General features: G+C 36.4%; 2 protein-coding genes and 1 long non-coding RNA gene across 3 annotated transcripts; 2 read left to right on the forward strand and 1 right to left on the reverse strand.

The window, feature by feature from the left end:
* Positions 1 to 2,497: 2,497 nt before the first annotated feature.
* Positions 2,498 to 20,142, reverse strand: LOC121246943. The gene is made up of 3 exons (XR_005937192.1): positions 20,131 to 20,142; positions 10,150 to 10,171; positions 2,498 to 2,806 (listed from the first exon to the last, which is right to left on the reverse strand). It is a non-coding gene; the product is annotated as an uncharacterized LOC121246943 (long non-coding RNA).
* LOC121246942 (rho GDP-dissociation inhibitor 1-like) lies at positions 11,902 to 13,410 on the forward strand. Its single transcript, XM_041145267.1, has 5 exons — positions 11,902 to 12,225; positions 12,379 to 12,445; positions 12,585 to 12,803; positions 12,897 to 13,021; positions 13,148 to 13,410. Exons 1-5 carry the CDS (start codon positions 11,959 to 11,961, stop codon positions 13,226 to 13,228), a joined length of 759 nt encoding a protein of 252 aa, XP_041001201.1. The 5' UTR covers positions 11,902 to 11,958; the 3' UTR covers positions 13,229 to 13,410.
* A 1,053-nt stretch (positions 20,143 to 21,195) lies between the features above and the next one.
* On the forward strand, positions 21,196 to 23,067 carry LOC121247331. Its single transcript, XM_041145698.1, has 4 exons — positions 21,196 to 21,607; positions 21,899 to 22,340; positions 22,472 to 22,530; positions 22,649 to 23,067. Exons 1-4 carry the CDS (start codon positions 21,196 to 21,198, stop codon positions 23,065 to 23,067), a joined length of 1,332 nt encoding a protein of 443 aa, XP_041001632.1.
* Positions 23,068 to 23,772: the final 705 nt, after the last annotated feature.

Genomic DNA, 23,772 nt, shown 5'->3' on the forward strand with positions numbered 1-23,772 from the left:
GAACCTGATGCAGTGCACCATTTGGAGAAATGAGATTAAACGCACAACTTCAATAATCGGTGCTATACTCACCATTTGCCATCCTGAGAGAATTTCAGCTTATTATTGTATTTTGTCTCCTTGTAATAGTTAGTTGCTAGATGTATACGTGTCAGTCTTTTATTTGTATGGTTTGTTATTTTGTATGAGCATATGAGAAGGGACTGAGGGGAGGAAGATTCATTTTGGAACCTTTTGAAGAAATGATCTGTGTATGGAGGTTCAAAACCCTCGAAGTTTTCCTTATCAATGCATATGAGTTTGTGACACTTTTTATCAAACACCTACCCTGCTTTTATTAATTCTTCCGCAAGCACTCTATTACATTCTGCAGCAATGCTTATACATCACAGCAGACTCTGTAAGTTTAGATTGAATTACAAGAAGGTTCATTACAGTTCTGGCTGTTCTCAAATAGTGGCTGCTCTCTAAATTTTTTCTATATAATATACTAATTATACAAAAAATGAGTGTTGAGAAAAAAAACAACTATACAAAAAGTGAGATTTTACAACCCGCGGAATCAATATTTTCTCCTATCTAGAAGAAATGGAGTCCAGTTACCTTATTTTCATTTCATTAAATTGACGTAATATTATTCATTAACTATCAATTATTCTTAAAAGAAAAAGAGTTTCCAAAAAGGCTATGAATTGTGCCACGAGAGGAGAAATCTTTTGGTATTAAGTTAAGCAATTCTTCACGATGCAAGCGGTGGTGTGTACCGATTGCGTACTGACTGCTTATGTGGAGAGTTCTGTCAGAGATTTGAAAAAAAAAACCAAAAAAAAAAAAAGAAATAAAAGAAACAACGCAGAGGAAAATAAAAAGCACATTTTCAGAGGGAGAACAACGCAGCCCGCATTTTCAGCTCCCCCAAATTTCTTAATCCACAACGCATTCATCTCCCCTAAATCTCTTCCTCAACATATTCATCTCCTCCAAATCTCTTCCTCAACACCATTCATCTACCCCAAATTTCTTTTTTAACGGAGGCAGGTAGCTCCTCAATAATTTATGTTATTGAGAATTTCATGGTTGTTCCCATGAAGGAACATAGATTTTTAGGTTGATTAAATGGATTAACATTTTATGGAGTCTTCTGGATCTTATAGTTGTGTTATTGATGTTTGATGTTAAGTGTTAAGAGCTAACTCTCCAGACCTCCGGGAACGGGGCGTTACACAAATAAACTTTTCAAACCCTTCAAGCTTTGACTTTTCTCATTTGCATTTATTGGGTTGAAAAGATAATTAAATAAAATAAAAATTAGAGATAAATAAAATAAAATAAAATAAAATAAAATAAAATAAAAAGAAAGAATAGAATATATAAAAAAAATGTGTTGTGCATGTAAAGAAATATTTCTCAATTAAATCACAAGTTATAAAATTAAGCATAAACTATGCTATAAATCAATTTAAATCACAACTCGGATTTATTTATCTTAACTATTTTTCCATCTAAAACTAATAATAATGTAATGAAATAAATAAAATATATTGGTTCTAAATTTATAAAATATGCAATAATTCAGCTCAATCACACTCCCCAACTAACATTTTGCTAATCCTTGAGCAAAATAGTGAAAATTAATTGAGATGAATATTGCATAAAAATCGAAATCCAAACAGAAAGAATCAAACACAATTCTGAATTCTCACTAAAGTGACACGTTACTACTCAACCCCCAGATGCTATATCCACCAAGACTATCTCAACAATCTTTCACATAGAATTGAGGCAAATGTATCAGAACTCAAATGTGTGTGTGGAGCTAAATTGGTTGTGTGTTCCTCATTACTAGCCATGATTTTTTATAGGATTTTTCAACCTTAAGATTAATCATTGCTGATTCTAACTACCTCAAAGCCCAAGAGACTAGCAATTTTCACGCCAGTTTTGTTTTTAAAGATTGAACACTCAACCCCCAAAGTCTTGGGCCCACTTTTTACAGGCCAGTGGAATCTTTATGCACAAAACTCCGATTCGGGTAGAGCTTATTTTCCTAGGTCGGAACAAGTTGATAGGATCCCCTTTTTTCGCCCCATGTCGCCACACGGGGGGGGGGGCATGGGGACGTAAAAAAGGAAAGAAATTCATCGAGTTGTTCCAAAGGATCAAAACGGCCAATTATTAATGGAATTCCTTGTCGATTGAGTTCAGTAGTTCCTCATATAAAATTATTGACTCTAGAGATATAGTAATATGGAGAAGACAAAATTGTTTCAAGCATCGACAAAACCAGAAGCGTCCCTTGTTTCAAAGAGAGTAGGACGGATTATTCACATTTCATTTGATGGTCAGAGGTAAATTGAAAGCTAAGTAGTGGTAATTCTAAGGACCCCCCTGTTGTCCGTTACATTTAAATGGGTTTGAGGTTGAATCATATCATTTTTTTTATTTGCCATTTTGATGCAAAGGGGCGAATTAAAAAAAAAAAAGAAATATTGTTTGTCCAAAACAATTGATATGGTTTGAGTTTGATTCTTCAACTCAATTAGTAGTACTTCTAGAGTCCACTTCTACCCCATACTACGAGTGAAAGAGAAAATGTAAAGACTACCATTAAAGCTGCCCAAGCGAGACTTACTATATCCATGTGAATTATATCCCCTATCTCTATAAATATGAAGGAATTATTCCATTATTGTTCACTAATCATTATATTTTTTTTATTTATCTTTCAATTTAGACGAGTCTTTTTTTTTATTTAATAGTTAAAGATGTGGAATAGATAAAATCCTAAGAACATTTAAAAATCGACCTTCTATTCAAATTATTATTATTATTTTTGAAAGGAATCAATAAAAAAAATTAGATTTAATTTAATCCAAATGTAGCAGTATAAGAATGAAAGGAACTATTCCGATTTTATCAAAGTTAAAGAATCAAAGAATTTATCTTACAGATTAGGATAATTAGAGAAATCAAATAAGTCGTATCTTGTTCAAACTGATAAATAGAGCTGAAGTTATAGTTAAAACCGCTAGTAGAAAACCGAAATAACTAGTTATGGTAGGCATAAAGAGGCTAAATGAAATATGTTATTTTTTTTTTTTATACATATGTTTATAAAGCACTTCCCTAAATTTCAATTTTAGAATATAATTATTAATTATTTATATTATATATTCTAATTTATATATTAGAATATAATAATAAATAATTATAATAATAAGAATAAAATAATAATAATAATAATTTATAAATAATCTAAATTCAAAAATTAAAAAAATGAATACAAAAAAAAGAGTATCTGGCCTAGCTCTGTCCAAATATGGTCCATACATTGTGTATCAAGGACAAGCGGATATAGTTGAATGGTACTAGGTTAATAGATAATTGAGCATGCCATGGCGTTGTTAGGATCTCATATAGGCCTTTATGGCCCTGGCCTGTAAATGGACCATAATCTTAGGTACCATATGAGCAGGTCCGGCAAAACCCTTGTATAGCTTCTTCAATTTCTCGATAAAGGGAAATATGACCTACAGTGGTTCGAATGTATATACAAAGAATCTCTTTTTTTATACTTCTTACTATCTTGCGAAAAAATTGAAATGAATGCATTTTTTATCATGTGCCAATTACAAAACATGTGCCAATTACAAAAACTGCTTTTTTATTAGGTATACTTTCCCTTTGTGGTATTCCACCCCTTGCCTGTTTTTGGTCCAAAGATGAAATTCTGTTTCTAGCCCTTTACTTAGGAAAGTTCACTAAGTCGCCTTTATCCTTTTTTTTCATTTTTTCATTTTTTATTCTTTTCAAATCTATTTTCTTTTTCTTTTCTTTTCTCTTTTTTTTTTTTTTTTGGACAGCATGGCTCGGTAGTCCTGCAGTTTACTTCTCCTGTGTTAAATCAGTGAAGAATAAATAAAGAACACTACAAGTGTAAGCATGTGCAAAATACCTTTCAAAATTTGCCCTTCGTTCTATAAAAATCTTATCAAGTCTCATCTCAATAAGTATAGCGTCCCGGTGTTTCAAGCCACACATCAACAAAATATGATGCATCAAAAATCATGCTCTATGCTTAAGCTTGAAAATAAATCTTCACAAAATGATTCTGCTCAACTACTTCACCAAGATACTCAGATTTCACAAAATACCAAAAATAGAGTGTGTGTATGTGTATCAACGCACATCACATTAATGCAATTTTTTTTTTTTAAGTTTGTGCACACACGCTTCACCCCGCCAACTAGTGAGAGACATGGTCCTCAAGAACTACAAAATCCATTGGGTAGTAAAATTTGTCCACCTGGACCAGCACATTCTCAACAATACCTCTCGGCACCTTGACTGATCTGTCAGCTAACTGTAGCTTGATGGAGGTATTTTTTAGCTCAACTAATCCCAACTGATCATACATTGAGAACGGTAGCAAGTTCATACTACTTCCCAAATCAAGTAGAGCTCTCCCAATGCGTGACTCACCAATTATAATGGAAATGTGAAGAGAGTCGGGATCTCCAAACTTCTGAGGAGTCTCGCTTAATATCAATGCACTAGCTTGCTCCGTTAGGAAAGCTTTCTTTTTTACATTCAGCTTCCTCTTCACTGTACACAAGTCCTTCAGAAATTTTGCATAGGAAGGAACTTGTTGTATGGCATCCAAGAGTGGAATATTAATCTTTACTTGCTTAAAGATCTCCTAAATCTGTGTGGTATTTATTCTTTTGGCCAGCTACCAATCTCTGAGGATGGGGAACCACAGGTTGATACCCCCTACTAGTTTCATCATCAGCACTCACAAGCTTCTTCGACTCTGGTCTCACTATCTCTGGTTCTTTTTCAGCTTCATCAGTCTCTGATGCATCTACAGGTGTAGGAGCAACTACCTATGTGTCCATAGTCATCTCTGGTTGGGGAACTTCCTTTCCACTTCTCAAAGTAAGAACGGCCTCTGCTGTCTCAAAAACCTCCCTGAGACATCATGCACTTGTTGTTGTTGTTGTCGGTATACTTGAGGATTAGACTGAGGCTGTGCTGGAAAGTTTCCTTTCTCTTGAGTGCTCAATGTTGTGTTTATTTTATTGATGGTGTCCCGCAAGTCATTTATGGCCTAAGTGTTCTGATTGTTTGTGGTGGCCAGAATCTGCATGAATTGCTGAAGTGTATTGGCCATCTGTGCCATACTATCCTGATTGAGGCTGAGAACTCTGTGCAGCTACATGAGGCTGAAATCATGGAGGTGCTACAAAAGGATAGCTCTGAGAACTCTGATATGGCTGATACTGGTGCTGAGGAGCAGCCTGATGAAATGGCTGCTGAGAAGGTGGTGGAGACCGGCCAGGCTGATCATTCCTCCATGTGAAATTTGGGTGATTCCTCCATCCTGGGTTATATGTATTGGAGAAAGGCTGATTTTGTGCTCTATTTACCTAGTTCGCTGATTGCATCTGCTCAGAGCCACTCTCATGAAATACTGGTGTAATCGGGCAATCTTGGGCCTTGTGGTTTGAATCAGCGCATATAGAGCATGCCTCTACTGTTTTCACAACCTTCATTTTTTCCATCTCCATGACCTCCAATCTTCTAGTCAATGCAGCTATTCGGGTTTGAATGTCAGTGTCCTCCTTAAGCTCATATCAGTCACCACCAACAATAGCCCTCAATGGTTGTGCTGTCAAAGAAACTCGATCAGTCTGAGTGTTCCATTGTTGTGCACTATCAGCAAGATAGTCAGAAAATGGCAATGCTTCGTCAGGTTTCTTGCTAAAGAATTCTTCATTGCACATAGTCTGAACAAACTGCTTGCATTGTGGAGTGAGACTAGTATAAAAATAATTCACCAACCTCCAGGATTCAAAACCGTGATGTGAACAGATGTTCACCAAATCCTTAAACCTTCCCAACTAGCCTGGAAAGTCTCGTCAGATTTCTGATTGAACTGGCTGATCTGCTCTTGTAAATACTGAGTTCTTTGAAAAGGAAAAAATTTTTGTAAGAACTCACATTGCATATCAGACCAACTAGAGATAGAATTAGGCCTCAAAGAATTAAACCAAATCTTCGCTTTATCCTTTAAAGAGAAAGGAAATAAACGAAGTCTAATAAATTCATCAGTAGTGGCTCTATTGATAAAAGTAGTATAGGCCAACTCAAAATCTGTCAAGTGCTGATAAGGACTCTCAAAATCCATCCCGTGGAACTGAGGTATCACTGACATCATGTCATGCTTAATGGAAAAATTAGGTGCATCATCAGGTAAAATAATGCATGATGGTGTAGTGGTGCGAGTGGGCTGCAAATAATCCCTAAGAGTGCGTGGTGCAGGTGCAGCCATGGTTTGTTCAATTTCAATATCTTCGTTTGTAGAAAAAATAGAAGAGCTATCTGTCTCTGGACTGTGTATACTACTCTCAGTGCTCGATGTAACTCTAACCAACCTATTTGAATTGTCTCTCACCCATGACATTAAACATTAGTCCAAATAGCATAAGTAAGGTTCAAGTGACTGAGTAGTAGGTGACAAATGAAATGTCTAATCAGAGATCAGATAGTGAAAGAAACATTTGAAATAAAAAATAAGAAATAACGAGTCTAAATTTACATCAAGAAACTATTCCCCAGCAAAGGCGCCAAAAACTTGACTCACTCAAAAATGAGTAGCACAAAGGCTATCCCAAGTGTAGGAGGATGTCGCGTAATAATTAGAAATAAATTCCTAGATCGCCTCCTCAGGGAAAGTTACTTAAAATCAAACTCGTTTAAAATAGTAAAAATATTCACAAAGAGAAAATAAAAATGATGATATGTGCAATGAATGGAAGAGTGCAACAAGAATGAAAAGAGCACTAGTCATGGACTAGATTTATATTTTTGGATTTTTGAGTGTCGAAATGAAATGTAAAATACTAACAAATTGAAATTAACAATCAAAGAATCAACTAAACTGAACAATCTTAATTAATCTGAAAATTAAACAATAATTCTGAAATTATTTAAGTCCTAATTAAGATTTAATCAATCTAATAGCAATGGAATTAAGAGAGTAATAAAACTAAGGTAAGAATTAAACTAGATTAGAAATTGATTGACAAAATATGAACTGAGAATTGAAAAGCCCCAAAATCAAGATTCTTGAAATCATCCTTGTACTCAAATCACAAATTCTCAAAATCAATCCATAGCAATTGTAATCATTGTTAAATGAAAACTTAAAGAAACGAGAAAAATAAATAACATGAAGTAAATAAATAGAAAATAAAAATGCCCAAAGGTCTAAGCCAAAAATATCAAAAATATTCCATAAACTTTAAACTGAAATTAAATAAAAAGTAGGGAATAAAAAGAGCAAGCCAAATAAATGGAGATGGAGGTGGTAGGCAATGGAAGCAGTGGCAGTGGCAATGGACCCTTCAAGGTTCTTCAACGGCACTGTGTGCGTCTCTCCGCGTCCGAATCCAAAAGAAAGGAAGAAGTAGTGAAATTTAAAACTGTTTTTCAAAATGCCTCAGCCACCATTTTTTCTTGCATGTGTGCATGGGTTTCTCCTCTCTTTTTTTTTTTCTTTTCCTTTTCCCGTGTGTTGCCTTTGCTTCCGTCCAAATAAACTTTTCAAACTCTTCAAGCTTTGACTTTTCTCATTTGCATTTTTTGGGTTGAAAAGATAATTAAGTAAAATAAAATAAAAATTAGAGATAAATAAAATAAAATAGAATAAAATAAAATAAAATAAAAAGAAAGAATAGAATATATAAAAAAAAATGTGTTGTGTATGTGAAGAAATATTTTCCAATTAAATCACAAGTTATAAAATTAAGCATAAACTATGCTATAAATCAATTTAAATCACAACTTGAATTTATTCATCTTAACTATTTTTCAATCTAAAACCAATAATAATGTAATGAAATAAATAAAATATATTGGTTCTAAATATAGAAAATATGCAATAATTTAACTCAATCACCAACTTTTCTGTTTCTAGTGCACCCACTTTGGAAACAAAGTGGTTTTCTGCGTGGTCTTTCATGTGTGCACACTCGGGGCTCCGAGAATGAATAAGGGGAAGATTCATATTCTGTTTCTGCTCGGTTAGCTATCGAGGTTTGCACAACCCTACCACGGAGGTTAAACATGATATTTGTTCTGATCTGATAAGATAAGATGTGATGTTTCAGTTTATACATGCCAAAGGGATTTTGATTATGAATATTTTTGAACTTTTGCTCTGATATTTTTTATAACAAATATTCTGATTCTGCATTGTGAAAGAAAATATTTTGTTATGAATTCTGCACTCTGTAAATGTTCATGTTTACACACTAGTATATGTCCTCTGCTTACTGAGTTGTTGATAACTCACCCTTATCTCCATATATTTTTCAAATAATTTTGATGGTTCAGCTGGAGAACTGGAGTAGGAAGTTTTAGCAAGGTGTGACGATCGTAGTGGAATAAGTGCCTGAGGGTACAAGTGCTCATTTGAGAGTCGTAGTTAGTAAACTGATTTATTTTTCGGGTATTTTGATTTGACGAGTTAAGGATATTTTCAATTTTTTGGAGAATTTCTAATTTATGTTATTGATAATTTCTTTGTTGTCCCCATGGAGGAACTTAGATATTTGGATTGATTAAATGGATTAATATTTTATGAAATTTTCTGGATTTTATAGTTGTGTTATTTAAGTTGATATTAGGTATTAATAACTAACTCTCCAAACCTTTAGGACCGGGATGTTACACATAATGGGTTTCATAATGCCTTTTTTTTTTTAGTAAAAAGCTTGACCTTATTAGCGAAAGGTGATTGTTTTGCATTTTCAGGATCTGACTTTTTTTTGTGCATTTCTGTTGTGCATTTAGAAATTGGAGTGGCGGAGTTAATGACTATTTTAGAATCTGACTATTTTGTGAAGTTAGGTTGTGCATTTATGTTGGAATCCACAGATATCAGTAATTGGAATCTATGTGTTCCTTTACGGGCAACTCTACCTTGTTCTTAGTGGACTGGAGAAAGCCTTTCTTCTTCAGGGTAGAGTGCAAAACCTTCAATCCTTAGATAGTAGATGACTGGAAAGATTGGAATGAGTGGATCAGGTAGCAAGGTGGCGTAGGAGTTCAACAGGATAAAAGTTTGCAATCATGGTGGGATGATGAGCAATGATGAGACTTGTTCATAAATAGAATCTTGTAGCCTTGTGCATAATTAAATCTTGTTTATCAATTAAGAAAATGGGACTACTTAGATCCCACTAAGTGGGAAGTTTATGTACCAAGTGGATTAAATTATACAAATTTTATTGGTTCATCAATGAAATAATCCCAGAAAAGTTTATTTCAGGTTTCTCCATCAGTGATATTTTCAAGTGGCTTGCGATGATTTTTTTTTTTTTAATTTTCTGGTCCCAATTGTTGTGCAACATTTGGTAACAAGATTATAATTTGCTTCAACTGTAATGATGAGAAAACCACCCACCATTTAAAATAGACTTGTAAAAAGAGTTGTAAAAAAAGGTTTGCTATTAGTCATAACGAATGCTACATGCCATTAGAACATCAATATTATTTTTGCAAAGAATATTGCTCACATGAGCACTAAAATTGAACACCTATTTACATGCCTTGTCCAAATTAGCCCCTTTGGAGCACACGTGAAATCTTGCTTGTAGAAACTCTTTCCCAGAAGGGTTGGAGTTACAAGGGTTAGCGTGATCTTAACAGAGGTCATCCTCAACCATTCAGGCATTTTATATCACACACATACTACCCGCAAAACTATCCTTATCAACATAAATAGTCGATAGCTATTACAAAACACAAAACAAATGTTCATTACAAAAGATCTTGCAATTCATAATTACATCTATTCTTTTTTCATCTACTGGGCTAAATTAAAGTAGCAATCATATTAATACAAATATGAAAAAATCCATGACACTGCAACCCTACTCCATCACTGATCACTATAAGAGTATAATCCAATCACTGTAAGAGTATAATCCCAACCTACTCCATCACTTCACCAAGAAAAATATATCATATCGTTTCCTGTTTCAAAGATTTCAACTCTCACTTGAACGTTTACCTATAAAAAAAAAAACAAGAGTTAAATCAATACATATTTTCACAACTCAAAATCAAACATAAGCGCACCAAAAATAAAAACTACTTTTTTCTGAAATGCTATAAGAATGCGGAAATGGTTTGACAAATAATTGCAAAGCTTGAGCCATTTTCAAGCCCCTAACACAAGTGATTATGTATGAATTATCGAATCTGTCTTTTTGTTTATAAATCTTTTCAGATTATCCTGTAATCTTAGAATATTCTAGACAAAGCTTTTGTCTAATTTCAAGATATTGAATGATATAAATGCGCATATATTACAATTAACTCTTCCAATCTACCACCACATTCTTAAATACACCACCAAACTTTAGATTACTACCTAATTAAAGTTTCAATTTAAACTTGCTCCGTATTGAAGTTTAAAACAAAAGAGGCTACAAACTATTTGGTGAAATGCCTCAAAGGGCGTATGATATTAATTTGGAGCAAAGTATTCTCACTGGTTTCGAATATTTGGAAGCTTACCTGGAGGTACAGCCACCTAATGTTGTTATTCACCCAAATCGCAAAAATCCGAGACACAGGGAGCTAGAGAGAGGCAAAGGAGAGGGATCCTCACCTGAGAAGGCGTTGTTGAACGGTGACCACACCGCAGGAGGCGTAACGTGGAGGAGAGCGGATGCTCGGCCTAGGCTCAACAAGAGGGGGCCTCTGGATGATGAAAACTTCCAAGGAATGGACAAAACCTTTTGAGTTATAGTTTTTCTGAATGAGATTTGGGAGAAGGGTGCAGAATGGATGAGGGAGAAGGTGAAGGGTGTGGGAATGGATGAAGGAGGAGAAATCTAGTGGAAAATGTTTGAAGGAGAAAGGGAAGGGGAAGGAGAAGGGGAAAGGGAAGAGTGTGGGAGGAGATGCATACGAAAGGTATAGGGTTTCAATTTCACTTTAGTAAATGAATTAAACGCATTGCTTTAGTAAATGGATTCAAAATTTCGAAATCCTGCTACATACCAATTTTGCCACTGCCTTATACCTCAAATCCACACCGTTTCACTTGCCACGTTGGATAGGTGCGCACCTGGGTGTGCAGATTGACTGCAACAAGAATTTTCCTAAGTTAAGCTATTCTATATATTATACAGTGTATTCATATCTTATTTTTAATCTGTTATGTTGATTTGACATTGCTCATTAAATAATTATTAAAATTTTTCATAAGAAATAGATGTAGATACAAAGTCATAATATTTTCATTGAGTTCATTATTAAAATTGCTCACTAACCACGTATATATTAAATTACGTGACTGCGTACATAAAGTTTTTATTTTTTAAAAGAAAAATTTTTCTCATTAGTTACTATTTATCACTTCACACTCTACACTTTATGAAAAACACCCTATATATCCTATGAAAAAATTTTAAGTAAAGAGTGTGAGAATGAATGATAGTTGTATATAGCATTCTTTTTTAAATTATTAGACACGAACGAAATGAGATGAATGAAAAAAAAAATAAAAAAAAGGGCAAAAAATAGGTTGCTCAGATAAATTGGAATGGAACACCCGACAGTTGGGGAATAATATTTCTCCCTCACCTGTCCAACTTACTCCAACCACGTCCTTCATGAGTTTCTTTGCGGGTTTTACAAATCCAACGTCAAACCTTATTTCCATCCCAAGCAGCGAACCTCTAGCTTTTCTTCAACATACAGATAAAAAAAGAAACACCCAAGTTTAGTAAAGGACCTATCTCCTATCTAAATTTGGCACAAAGTTGGAAGGGCCACAAACCAACTTTCAACAGAGCTTCCAGCTTTCTTCTACTTCTCCTTCTTCTTCTCCAATCCTTCCACATTTTCTTTTGGGGCGGTTTATTTTCTTTGAGGACAATGTCGGCCGCTGTAGGAGCTATCTCGACAACCAAGGACGTCAAATTCAATTGTCAAATGGAGGAAGAAGAGCTCAAAAATAACAAGAACATGAACAATGTTGGTGGTGAACCAGGAGAGCTCCCGCACAGTGATGATGGCCATGCAGATAATGACATTAATGATGGTGATGAACTAGAGGAAGAGAATGACGCCCAGATGAAATCTGAGAAGGAATTGGATCTTGGACCCCAAGTTTCTCTTAAGGAACAGCTTGAGAAAGATAAGGTACTATGATTTTCATTTTTCATTTCATTTCATGAATGCCTCTCTCTCGTACTTTTGCATTTGGTTGAACAAGACTTTGTTAATCTGACATATACATATATATTGGGTACTTTTTTTGTGCGGTTTTACTAATTTTATGTTTGTTTTGCGAAGGATGATGAGAGTTTGAGGAAATGGAAGGAACAACTTCTTGGAAGTGTTGATCTGTCATCTGTTGGAGGTACCTCTCTCTCTCTCTCTCTCATGGAATTTTCTTGGCACAAGAGAAAAACTAAACTCCCAGCTTAATCCTTACGTTTTTAGTACCAACACATGCATATATAGCATTTACGTATACGTTGTGTCGTTGAAAAAAGCAGAGACTAAAGAACCAGAAGTGAAGATACAAAGCCTGACAATAATATGCCCGGACCGACCAGATGTGATTTTGCCAATTCCATCAAAAAACAATACTAAAAAAAGCCTCTTCACCCTCAAGGAAGGAAGCCAGTACCGCCTCAAATTTACCTTCACCGTCTCCAACAACATCGTCTCTGGCCTCCAGTACGCCAACGTTGTCTGGAAGACCGGTGTCAAAGGTATAAATACAATTATAAGCACCCTTTAATTCATTGACATGATTTATACCCATTTCGCATTTCTGTTACTACTGATCGAAATTCTTTCGATAGTGGACAATTCAAAGAAGATGATGGGAACTTTTAGTCCTCAAAAACAGCCTTACGCATGTGAAATGGAAGACGAAATTACCCCTTCGGGAATGCTTGCGAGAGGTTCGTATCAGGCAAGAACCAAGGTACGTATATGTTGACAAGACAGAAAACAAGCTCATTTTAGCATTAATTAAATAAATAAATATATATATATAAAGAATTTTGTATTTATTTAATTAGCTTGTTTGGTTGTTTTTTTCTGGTCTCAGTTCCTAGATGATGATGGAAAATGCTACTTGGACGTGAGTTACTGCTTCGACATTCAAAAGAATTGGTCAAAACCCTTTTGAGGTTCCCAATATTATGTCATCGGCATTGGCTTGGTGCTAGTGCTTCTAGTAATTATGGTTACAAAGAGATCAGAGTACTCTTCCTCCGGCGTCATGTTTAAATTCTACTTTTATCTTGTTTTACAAACGACAAAGTTGCAATACATTTTTTATGCAATTAAGTACAGCACCACTGTTCATGGCATTCTTAGTTTTTTTTTTCTTTTTAAAAAATGATATAATGACAACCAATTGGTTTATATTAAATAATTATTTTTTTCTTGTACTTTACTGCTGCTAGGACAATCATTATAGAAGAGTTGGTGGTGTATAATTGTCTTTTTTTTTTTTTTTTTTTTGGTGGTTTCCGTCGCATGATGCCTCAAATTACCCAGATGGTTCACAGTGAATGGATGAGATAAAAATGGACTTACACATTGGATGAAGCATATGGAATCCAATAAATCTATACATCTAGCTTAAACTTAGTGAATAATATTAGATATAATCTTGAGATGTGTAAGTCTGACACATTTTTTATTCGAAAAAAATAAGGTTCATTCTTCAAAAAATCATCTTTTTTATGTGATTTTTAGATTTATCCAATTTTTTTAAAAGAAAATGTGTGAAGTTTCAAATTACTCTACTACCTGAACACAACATTAGTGTATCTACTGTCTCAGACGCCTCAGAGCACAATCCTCCTCACTACAAGAATTATGACCTTTTGCCATGAATTCTTTTTTCAAGACAGACGGTGGTGGTAAATAATCACCGAATCACACAAAAACCATTCGTGGAAAATAAAACAAGCATTTTCTCACAAAATTTAGTCGGCAACTAAAACTTTGTGGGGAAAAGAGGATGTTCTGGCGAAACATGGTTTATTGTGGCGAATTTTGGTCACCGCAAATAGTTTGGTCAGATATTTTATCCGTTCGTGGGTTATGATGTTGTAACGACGAAGTTATTGACTTTTTGCAGCGACATTGTGTCGCCGCAAATAAACTTGCCTGGATTATTTGGTTATTGCGGCGATATTTCCTAATATTGCGGCGATTAAAAGTCGCCCAAAAGATAATAATATTAATTGCCCCTTGTTTTTCCCCTTTCCCTTTCTTCCCCCATTCCCCCAACCCGCGCCGCTCTCGTCTCTCTCTCTCTCCCTGCAATTCCTTGCCGCAACCTCACAGCCTATCTCTCGCTGCCACTACGACCTGATATGAACCCGCGGGAATGAAATCCCTTGAACCCACAATCAATTTGAAAACTCTCCAAGAAAGCCAAATTCAAGTCAATGAATGGAAAACTAGACCCGATGAGAACTCGTTTCAAGAACTTAGATTATATCAAAATCTAGACCTGTTGAAGAACCCGTCTCAAGAACCTAAATTACAAAAGAGGAACGTCACAAAGGTTGTGATTTACCTTTGATAAGTTCAAGAGTTCAATCAAGAACAAGAGGAGAAAACTCAACTCACAAAGAACATTCAATATTGTCTAACCTTCAAATGAGGCTACAATGAGTATTTAAACTAAACCTAATTAAAACCCTAGCCAAAATAAAGCCCCCTTTTACCCAAAATGCCCCTGATGAACAGTGTCGCGCTACAGTACGCGCGGCTACAGTACGGCTACAGTAACGCTACAGTACCTCTTAAAATCCTAATTCCTAAAAAGTAACTTTCCAAATAAGCCCTTGGCCAAAATACAAGGCCTTCTTGAAAACCCTAGTTCATTGAAAATAAGACGTGTGGGCCAGGCATTTTCAAGCCCACTTATTCTAAACTAATAAAATAAATCATTTAACCAAATTGGAAGTCTCCAATAACAATAGGCCCTATCTCTAAGTCATGTCTTCCACAGCTTGAATCAAGTGGATCAAAGCTAGTTCTCCTTTTTTCGAGCCCATCTTGTGTGTTGGGCTCTTGCTAGCTTCATCCAAAGTGGATTGCACCAATCTGTGCATTGCTTCCTTGATCTTCTTGGCCCTTGATCTTGTAATTGGCCCATCTGGAATTTGCAAATGATCTTTAAGAGTAAACCCAACTTGGTTTCCATCACGACCCGACCCTCTCCCCCCCGCCTCGAGACCTCACCCAGTCACCTAGAGCCAGTCCCCCCATCCATCGTGACCTCACCCAATCCCCCCACCCATCGTGATCCCTAATCACCTCCGCCTGCCGGAGTCCAATAGACGCACTCCAGTTCCACATAGTGAGCCTCTCTCTCTCTTCTCCCTTCCTCTTCTCTCTGTGTAATCCTCGATGATATGATTGTGTAATATATGAATCTGTGTAATGTTAATCTGTGAAATTTTTGTTGATTCTATTGTGTCATGTGTATTCTCTGTAATTTGTGAATCTATGTAATGTGAATCTGTGGTGGTGATTCTGTAACATATTGTGTAATTTGCCATCATATGATTATGTAATTTCTGTATATGAATACGATGATATGCATGGTTGTGTAAAACATATTTCCATAATTTTGATCACAATAAAACCCTGCCTTTGTTTCTGATTGAAACAAAATATATTAGGGAAGGACTGAGTCTCATATTATTGTTAGTTTTGGGCTGCTCTATTTCTACACGTTTCTCCTAAAGACAGATCCTTAAACCATTTTGCTTGTAACTGACCCTAAACCATTTTGTTGCATTTGCCCACATCCCTTCCAAGCTTTACAGCACAACTCTCATACTCTTTCTCCAATAGAATCGTAGGGTACAATACAACAATTATAGACAACTTCACATGTATCCTACCAAATTGGTGGACGGATTGGTATCATAATGCATGGTTCTCAATTTTAGTATACTCCATGTTAGATTGCTAGGGGGTTTATCTCTATGCTTGGACCACCAACCAGATGAGCCTTAATGTGTCTTAGGGACCAGTTAGCTTACCTAGTTATCTTCGTGGAAGATTCATAACAGTGACATTATTTTTTTATTTCTTATGGGTGGCTATTTTTAGAGCCCACCTGTCGCACAACTAGGAAATGTAAACAAGATCTAGGATATGAGTATGATTCAATTTGAATGAAACGTGGCATGTGAGATAGATGATCAGGAGAAGCTTATTACCTGGCAATACGATCATCAGACCAGTTTATTTCCAGCAATAATCCACAATCCTCTCTTTCTAGCACCAACTTTGAATACGTAAATGTTGGACCGGCAATGCCTTAATTAACATCCATTGGTTAAAGCATTAACATCCATTTGAAAAATAAGTGTTCATTCAATCCTTATAGGAAATCCCCAAACCACCACTTTTCAATTGTTGACAAACCTTCTTCCCACTAACCAAATGAAACTCTTTTTCCTCACATTTGCACCCCATAAAAAGTTAGTAAATAAACTCCTAAATCTCTTTGAAACCCTTGTTGGAGGAGGAAAAATAGAAAGGAAATAGGTGGGCAGGTTAAACAAAGTACTTTTTATAAGAGTTAATCTTCCCCCCATAGACTAGTAGATCCTCTTCCAACCAGCTAACCTCATTTCAATTTTTTCTATCATCCCATCCCATATGTCTACAGCATTAAAACAGTCCCCCAAAGGGAAATGCAAGATACCTCAAGGCAGCCATGAGATTCTGCCACCCCAGTAAGTTAACCAAAACTGATAAATTTATTAAAATTGCACCCACAAACATGAATTTCAGACTTCGATAAATTAAATCTTAACCCCGAAGTAGCTTCAAAACACTTCAATAGTGCCCTCAACGCACATATGATATTTTCAGTAGCATTACTTTAACATATATAAAATGCCATATTCACTTCTCACATCAAGAACAATAACCTTCAATGGCACATGTTAAAATGCACATCAACATTTTAAATAACATTGTGTTACTTTGTCAATTTATTTCAAAGATATTAAAAGTAAACAGCTCAGCTTAAATTAACGTCAAACCTTCAATTAAGACTTGTCTAGGTGGACGGCTTGAGAAAGGTTGAATGAGTCGGGACAACAGTTGGAGTACGATATTTAGGGTGAAACTCATCGATAATTGTTTTTTCTCACTTTTATTTTTTTCTTCCAATTTTTTCTTCTTTTCTAGAAAGAAGGGAACACAGAGAAGTTTGATGTGACACGTCGAGAGTTTTGGTATATGATGGCTCTTTACCAAATACATTAGCATGCTTAGGAAAAATGTCTTGGTTCCAGCTCAGTATTTTAAATTTCGCACCGTACCGGCCGGTACGGCCGAAATTTTTCGTTTCGACTGTCCGGCCGGTACAGGTACTATACCTGTTCCATACAGGCCAAAATACCGGCCGGTACCTCAATTTCGGCATGTACCGGCCTATAGTTCGGCCAATACCAGCCGATATTTCGGCCTGTGTGTTTTTTTTTTCGTTTTTTCAAACTACAAGCTTATTTTTTAACCCCCAATTCAGACTAGACTATTTATAATTTTTATATATATGTATTTATATATAATTTATTTATATATCGACTATCCTGAAATGTTATCCCGAAACGCTATCCCGAAACGGTACCAGTACCGAAATATTTCGTTCCAGTGCCTTGACCGGTAAGGCGTTCGGTACGGTATTTAAAACATTATTCTAGCTACCTTTTAACCTCATATATACTTTCTAAAACTAGTATAGGAGACCTATATATGCCTTTCCATGATTAAAATTTGTATCGTTTTGGTGCAACAAAAATAGATGTAACTAAATGAATACACCGATTATTTTCCTAATTAGTAATTAATACTAGTATTATTTTATAAATAATACTTAATAGATAGTGGGAGCTATGAATCCCAAACACATATAGCTACACAAAAAGGGCCCAAGAATGGATCAAGGGAGGTGTGGGGGTTTAACGAAGGCTCTATTTTTTACAGAGGAGATAATGGCCTGTACTGATGATCGTTTTTCACAAACAGATTTGGCTACATCATAAGATCCATGGACCACGTTATTAACTTGGTCAGTTTATGAAAGTCGATCATTTAGCATGGTCGGTGTAACTATTTCAATCTCTGATCTATATATGTACTTGTATCATGTAGTACTAAAGCAACACATGATCTTCGTAATTGCTACATCGAGTTTGAATGGAGAACAACCCACAGAGTCATGTGGACATTGTTCAACTCAAGTATAAATTATTTTGAAGCACATAAACATGATGATAATATCTTTCATCACGACTATTCATCTCTCGCCATGCACTCTTCCCCTACTTTTTTTGTGCTTAGCTTGGTAACCTGCAGTATATCGGTTGTTCTATTTCCATGTCAACATCTTATAAATCACCAATATTAATGCCTCCTTTTGAAAAGTTGGGTAAATCTCACATATTTTGGTGTATGTAGTGAGCTAGCGAATTAATTAAGGTAACACCCGTTAAATTATTAACAGGAGTTATTTGCCATGTCAAATAATATATAAACAAAAAAATAATGTTGGAAGTACTAAGTTTTACTACATATATAGGCTTCACAAATTGAAGTGTGGCCAATTAAAAGTTCCTATAAAAAAATAATTAAACCAATGTTTATTAATTACATTATTAATGCAAGATACCTTAAAGGCAGTGAAGAGATTCTGCACCCCAGTAATTAAGCCAAAACTGATAAATTTAGCAAAACTGCTTCCACGTCCATCAATTTAAGACTTCGATAAATTAACTCTTAACGCTGAAGCAGCTTCAAACTGTAGCAATAGTGCCCTCAACGCACATAAATTATCATAATTGGGCAAACTAAAATTCTACCAAAGGAATCATCATCCAATAATACATTACAAATCTTGTAACTATTACCTTGTCTCATTCACCCACCACAAAACTGGACAAAAATTGCCCTCCACAACCTTCTCAATCATTCTACTCATGGCGTCCATAATCATAACTTCATGAGACTAATGGGGGAAATGGGATCACCTTGCCTCAAACCACGAGAACTATAAAGGAAACCAGCCTGTTCTTTTCTCGCCAAAATAGAAAATTCTGAAGTTGATACATAATGCTTTATCCATGAGCACCATTAAACTCCAAAGCCATATCTCCTCAATAGAAAATTAAGAAAATCCCAGCTTTCCCTTTGACATAACCTTTTTCCATATACATACGTCAGACCTGGCAATCAACATTTGTGGTTGCAATTTAGATTTTAAGAACAAAATGGTAGCTAAATATAGTGATACTTACTAGTGGCTGTTGTGTTAATAGGTAAAAATGAAAAATAATTAGTCATGTGTAAAGTTTTCCATGCAATTTGATTGTTCTTTGTTGTAGTGAACCCCCAAGCAGGCAAAATAAGTGCTTAAGATTAAAAACTCTAAGCTAGTTCATGTGAAATGTAAATAGCATGGAATCTTGTTACCCCACAACTATAAAAACCTTTTAAGCTATGTCGTAGTGGCACGTTTCCCTTGTTTAATGCTCATCAGAAACAATGAGCATTGTCTGAAATGCAAATTTAGCTATTTCATGTCCCTTATTCTAATATTCATGAATTCCAAAGCTTGTCTCCAAGTATGGAGACTAATATTTACACTTGTCATTGCACTAAGTCTTCTTGGACGTAACAATCTCTTTTCTACTTGTTGGTCACCTGCATAAGATGGATAAGGCTTGGATGCGTATCGAAGATAGATTGCAATCCAATGAGTATGCTGAAGGTGTTAGACAATTCCTTGCAATGGTGCAAGCCAACACACTCGGATTTGATCACATTAGGTGTCCATGTAGGAGATGCAGGAATAGATCTTTCTACTCTATTCATATAGTTGAAGATCATTTGTTCATCATAGGGATTGATCCTACTTATACGGAATGGATATTCCATGGAGAAGATGATCCTTTCCTAGATGCTACATTTTTTTACGAAGAAGCAGACAATGCATCTGCTTACAGTGACTACATTGATGATGTCGACGAGATGTTAGATGACATTCGTCATGGCTCATTTATGGATAATTCAGCTAGATATGAAGGAAATGCAAACCCACATGATCAACCATCTACCTCGTATACTCCAACAAACCTTAATTTTGAGGAGTTGGTAGCCGATGCACGACGTCCACTTTATCCTTCATGTGATAAGTTCTCAAAACTATCATTCATCGTCAAGTTGCTTCACATCAAGAGCATTGGTGGTTGGACCGTCAAGTCATTTGACATGGTGATAAAGCTCTTGCAAGCTGCATTTCCCAATGCTCTATTCCCTGACTCATATAACGATGCTCGCCGCTTACAGCGTGGCTTGGGCTTTAGTTACAAAAAGATACATGTGTGCCCAAATGATTGTGCCTTGTTTTGGAAGGAAAATGCATCGTTAAATGAGTGCCCTAAATGTGACGCATCCAGGTGGACTGTATGCACAAGTAAGCAACGGAAGATACCACAAAAAGTTCTCCGATATTTACCCCTGAAGCCGCGCTTGCAAAGGCTAATTATGTCAAAGAAGACAACCCAAGCCATGAGATGGCATGTAGAAGCTTGGGTTGACGATCCAACATGCATGCGACATCCAGCAGATTCTAGTGTATGGAAAGACTTTGATCACAAACATGACAGGTTTTCCCAAGATCCTCGCAATGTTAGACTTGCTTTGGCGAGGGATGGGTTTAACCCATTCAATAACTTGAGCAAACCGTATAGCATATGGCCGGTACTACTTGTTCCTTACAACCTGCCCCTTTGGTCATGCATGAAAGATCCATACACCATGCTGTCTTTGTTAATCCCTGGTCCTAAGTCACCAGGGAATGATATTGATGTGTTCTTACGTCCTCTTGTCAATGAGTTGAAGGAGTTATGGGAAGCGGGTATTCATACCTATGATGCCTATAGTGGGCAAATGTTTAGGTTGCATCCAGCGCTACTTTGGACTATCAATGACTTCCCCGCATATGCCAATCTTTCCGAGTGGAGCACAAAGGGCAAGATGGCATGCCCTTCATGTACAGTTGACACAAATTCATAATGGTTGGTACATGAGCGCAAACATTGCTATATGGGTCATCGACGATGGTTGCCACCAGATCACATTTGGAGACGGAAAAAGAATTCTTTTAATGGGTACGAAGAGCATCGACTCCAACCATCAAGGGTCGAGGGAGAGGAATTGCTAGAACAATTACGTGGGGTGTCACATGTCCAGTTTGGTAAATCTTCTTTGAAGAGGAAACGAACTCCCAATCAACTAAATTGGACAAAAAAGTCTATATTTTTTGAGCTTCCGTACTGGTTAGACTTGGGGTTGAGACATAACTTGGACATTATGCATATTGAGAAAAACATATGTGATAACGTGTTGGGAACTTTGCTCAATATTGATGGGAAAACCAAGGACTCCGCCAATGCACGTAGGGATTTGGCTAATCTTGGACTAAGAAAAGAATTGCATTTACAACATGATGGCGATTGTATTTCTATGAGTCTTGGTTGCTACATGTTAAATTTAAATGAGTGAAGGAAATTTTGTGCATGGTTGTCAGAAGTTAAATTCCCGGATGGTTTTGCCTCAAACATTGCACGGTGTGTTAGTGTTAGTGATGGAAAAATCAAATGAATGAAGAGCCATGATTGTCATATCTTTATGCAAGCACTGTTGCCGGTTGTTATTGGTGGGTTCTTATGGCCCAATGTGCGTCAAGCCTTAATAGACTTAAGCTCGTTCTTCAAAGAATTATGTTCACGAACTTTGCCCTTATCAGTGTTGCATCAACTTCAAGCTAATATTCCTATTATCCTTTGTAAACTGGAAATGATATTCCCTCCCGCATTTTTTGATATCATGGTGCACCTAGCCATTCATTTGTCAGAGGAGGCATTGCTAGTAGGACTCGTGCAATATAGATGGATGTACCCTTTTAAAAGGTATCTAGGGAAGTTCAAGATGTACGTTCGCAACAGAGCCCATCCAGAAGGCTCAATTGCTGAGGCATATGTTCATCTCGAGTGTCTGACATTTTGCTCTATGTATCTTCGCGATATTGAGACTAGATATAACCGAGAGGAACGTAACAGTGACGTGGTTGGTGGTTCGAATGAGTCGGGAAATAAGCCTTGTTTATCTGTTTTGTCACAAAAGGTTCGACCACTTGGGACAGCAAGCTCTAAGAAATTGTCTGACACATTAATGAGAAAGGCCCAATGGTATGTACTTAATAATTGCACGGAGGTTGAACGATACATAGAGTAAGTACAACATTCTTTTGCCGCTCCAGCATTAACTTCAACTTTATAGTATTTACTCTCCTAGTAACGTTTTGCTCACACATATGCAGGGAGCACTATAACATATTGAAAGAAGAGGACCCTCATAATATCGATCGTAGGCATCAGAGTCAATTCCCCTCATGGTTCAAATCACGTGTAAGATACCAAACTACTTAGCATACACATGTTTCCCTTCTATATATAATGATGGAAAAATGATTGTTTTGTGTTTTCTTATGTCCTAGATTCGAGATTGCGTGCAATTAGGCCAAGTGAGGTAACCGATGACATATATGCATTAGCATGTGGTCCAGATCCGTGGGTCGCATCATATGCCGGATGCATAATGAATGGAGTTCGCTTCCATACGAAAGAGCGTGAAAGGCATCGGCGCACCCAAAACAGCGGGGTGGTGGTTCATGGCGAGCACCATGGATCTCCTGTTGACTTCTATGGCGTGTTGCATGATATTATAGAATTACGCTATATGGGTTGGCACAAGGTTTATCTGTTTAGTTGTGCTTGGTATGACGTTGGCGACCCAAGAAGGGGGATACATGTGAGGGACCACTTTACAATAGTGAATACTGCTAGGCACATGTATAAAGATGAGCCTTTCGCCCTTGCTGCCAAGCATTGCAAGTGTTTTATCTCACGGACCTAACATTGGGGGAAGTTGGCAAGTTGTACATAAGATTACAAATAGGAATATTTACAACATTCGCTTGATGACTGTTGTTGATGATGAGAATGGTGATGACAACTCGTTTGGGGGTGAAGCAAAAGATGATGTTTACACAGATCTCCATAACTATCCCCTATTCTCGAGAGTGAATCAGCCATGGGCAATCTATTAAATCGAGTTGATGAAGAGAGTTTGTTCGTTGATCCAGCAATCATATCACGTCGAGTCCCATCCGAATCAGTTGACGATGATTCATTTATTGATGATGACCCACTAGATGCTGAGTTGGGGATGGATGACATAAATGACGATGATAACTCCGATAGCGAGTCTGGGCAACATCTTCACGAGGAGACAGATGATGATGACGGTAATATTAATGATGTATTGAGTATGTTAATTTAAGTTCAAATTCATAAGGCAGACATGACATGCTCGATATAAAGGATAATGAATTTAGAGCAACATGATATATAATCCATATGTGCTAGGCACATATGGGTTGCCTGCATCCACTCTCTCCCTTCATGCATGAATAACCCATGAGCACCCATTGTGGTACCATGCATTATTGTCATGATTTCCATTTCACAACCCTTGATATAAGTAAAATTGTTACCTACAGGTTACTAATGTATTGAGAACCTATTCTATTAGCTTACTACTGTATACGTGGCTATCGCA

The sequence above is a fragment of the Juglans microcarpa x Juglans regia genome, chromosome 1S, assembly GCF_004785595.1.
Source record: "Juglans microcarpa x Juglans regia isolate MS1-56 chromosome 1S, Jm3101_v1.0, whole genome shotgun sequence".
Lineage (NCBI taxonomy): Eukaryota > Viridiplantae > Streptophyta > Magnoliopsida > Fagales > Juglandaceae > Juglans > Juglans microcarpa x Juglans regia.

Bases quoted from the DNA above. Each gene is read 5' to 3' on its own strand.
- LOC121246942 (XM_041145267.1), top strand. From the start codon at position 11,959: ATGTCGGCCGCTGTAGGAGCTATCTCGACAACCAAGGACGTCAAATTC. The intron at 12,226-12,378 runs GTACTATGATTT...TGTTTTGCGAAG, and splicing joins AACAGCTTGAGAAAGATAAG to GATGATGAGAGTTTGAGGAA. The intron at 12,446-12,584 runs GTACCTCTCTCT...TGAAAAAAGCAG, and splicing joins TGATCTGTCATCTGTTGGAG to AGACTAAAGAACCAGAAGTG.
- LOC121247331 (XM_041145698.1), top strand. From the start codon at position 21,196: ATGGGTCATCGACGATGGTTGCCACCAGATCACATTTGGAGACGGAAA. The intron at 21,608-21,898 runs GTATTTCTATGA...TGCCCTTATCAG, and splicing joins TTTACAACATGATGGCGATT to TGTTGCATCAACTTCAAGCT. The intron at 22,531-22,648 runs GTCAATTCCCCT...CTTATGTCCTAG, and splicing joins TATCGATCGTAGGCATCAGA to ATTCGAGATTGCGTGCAATT.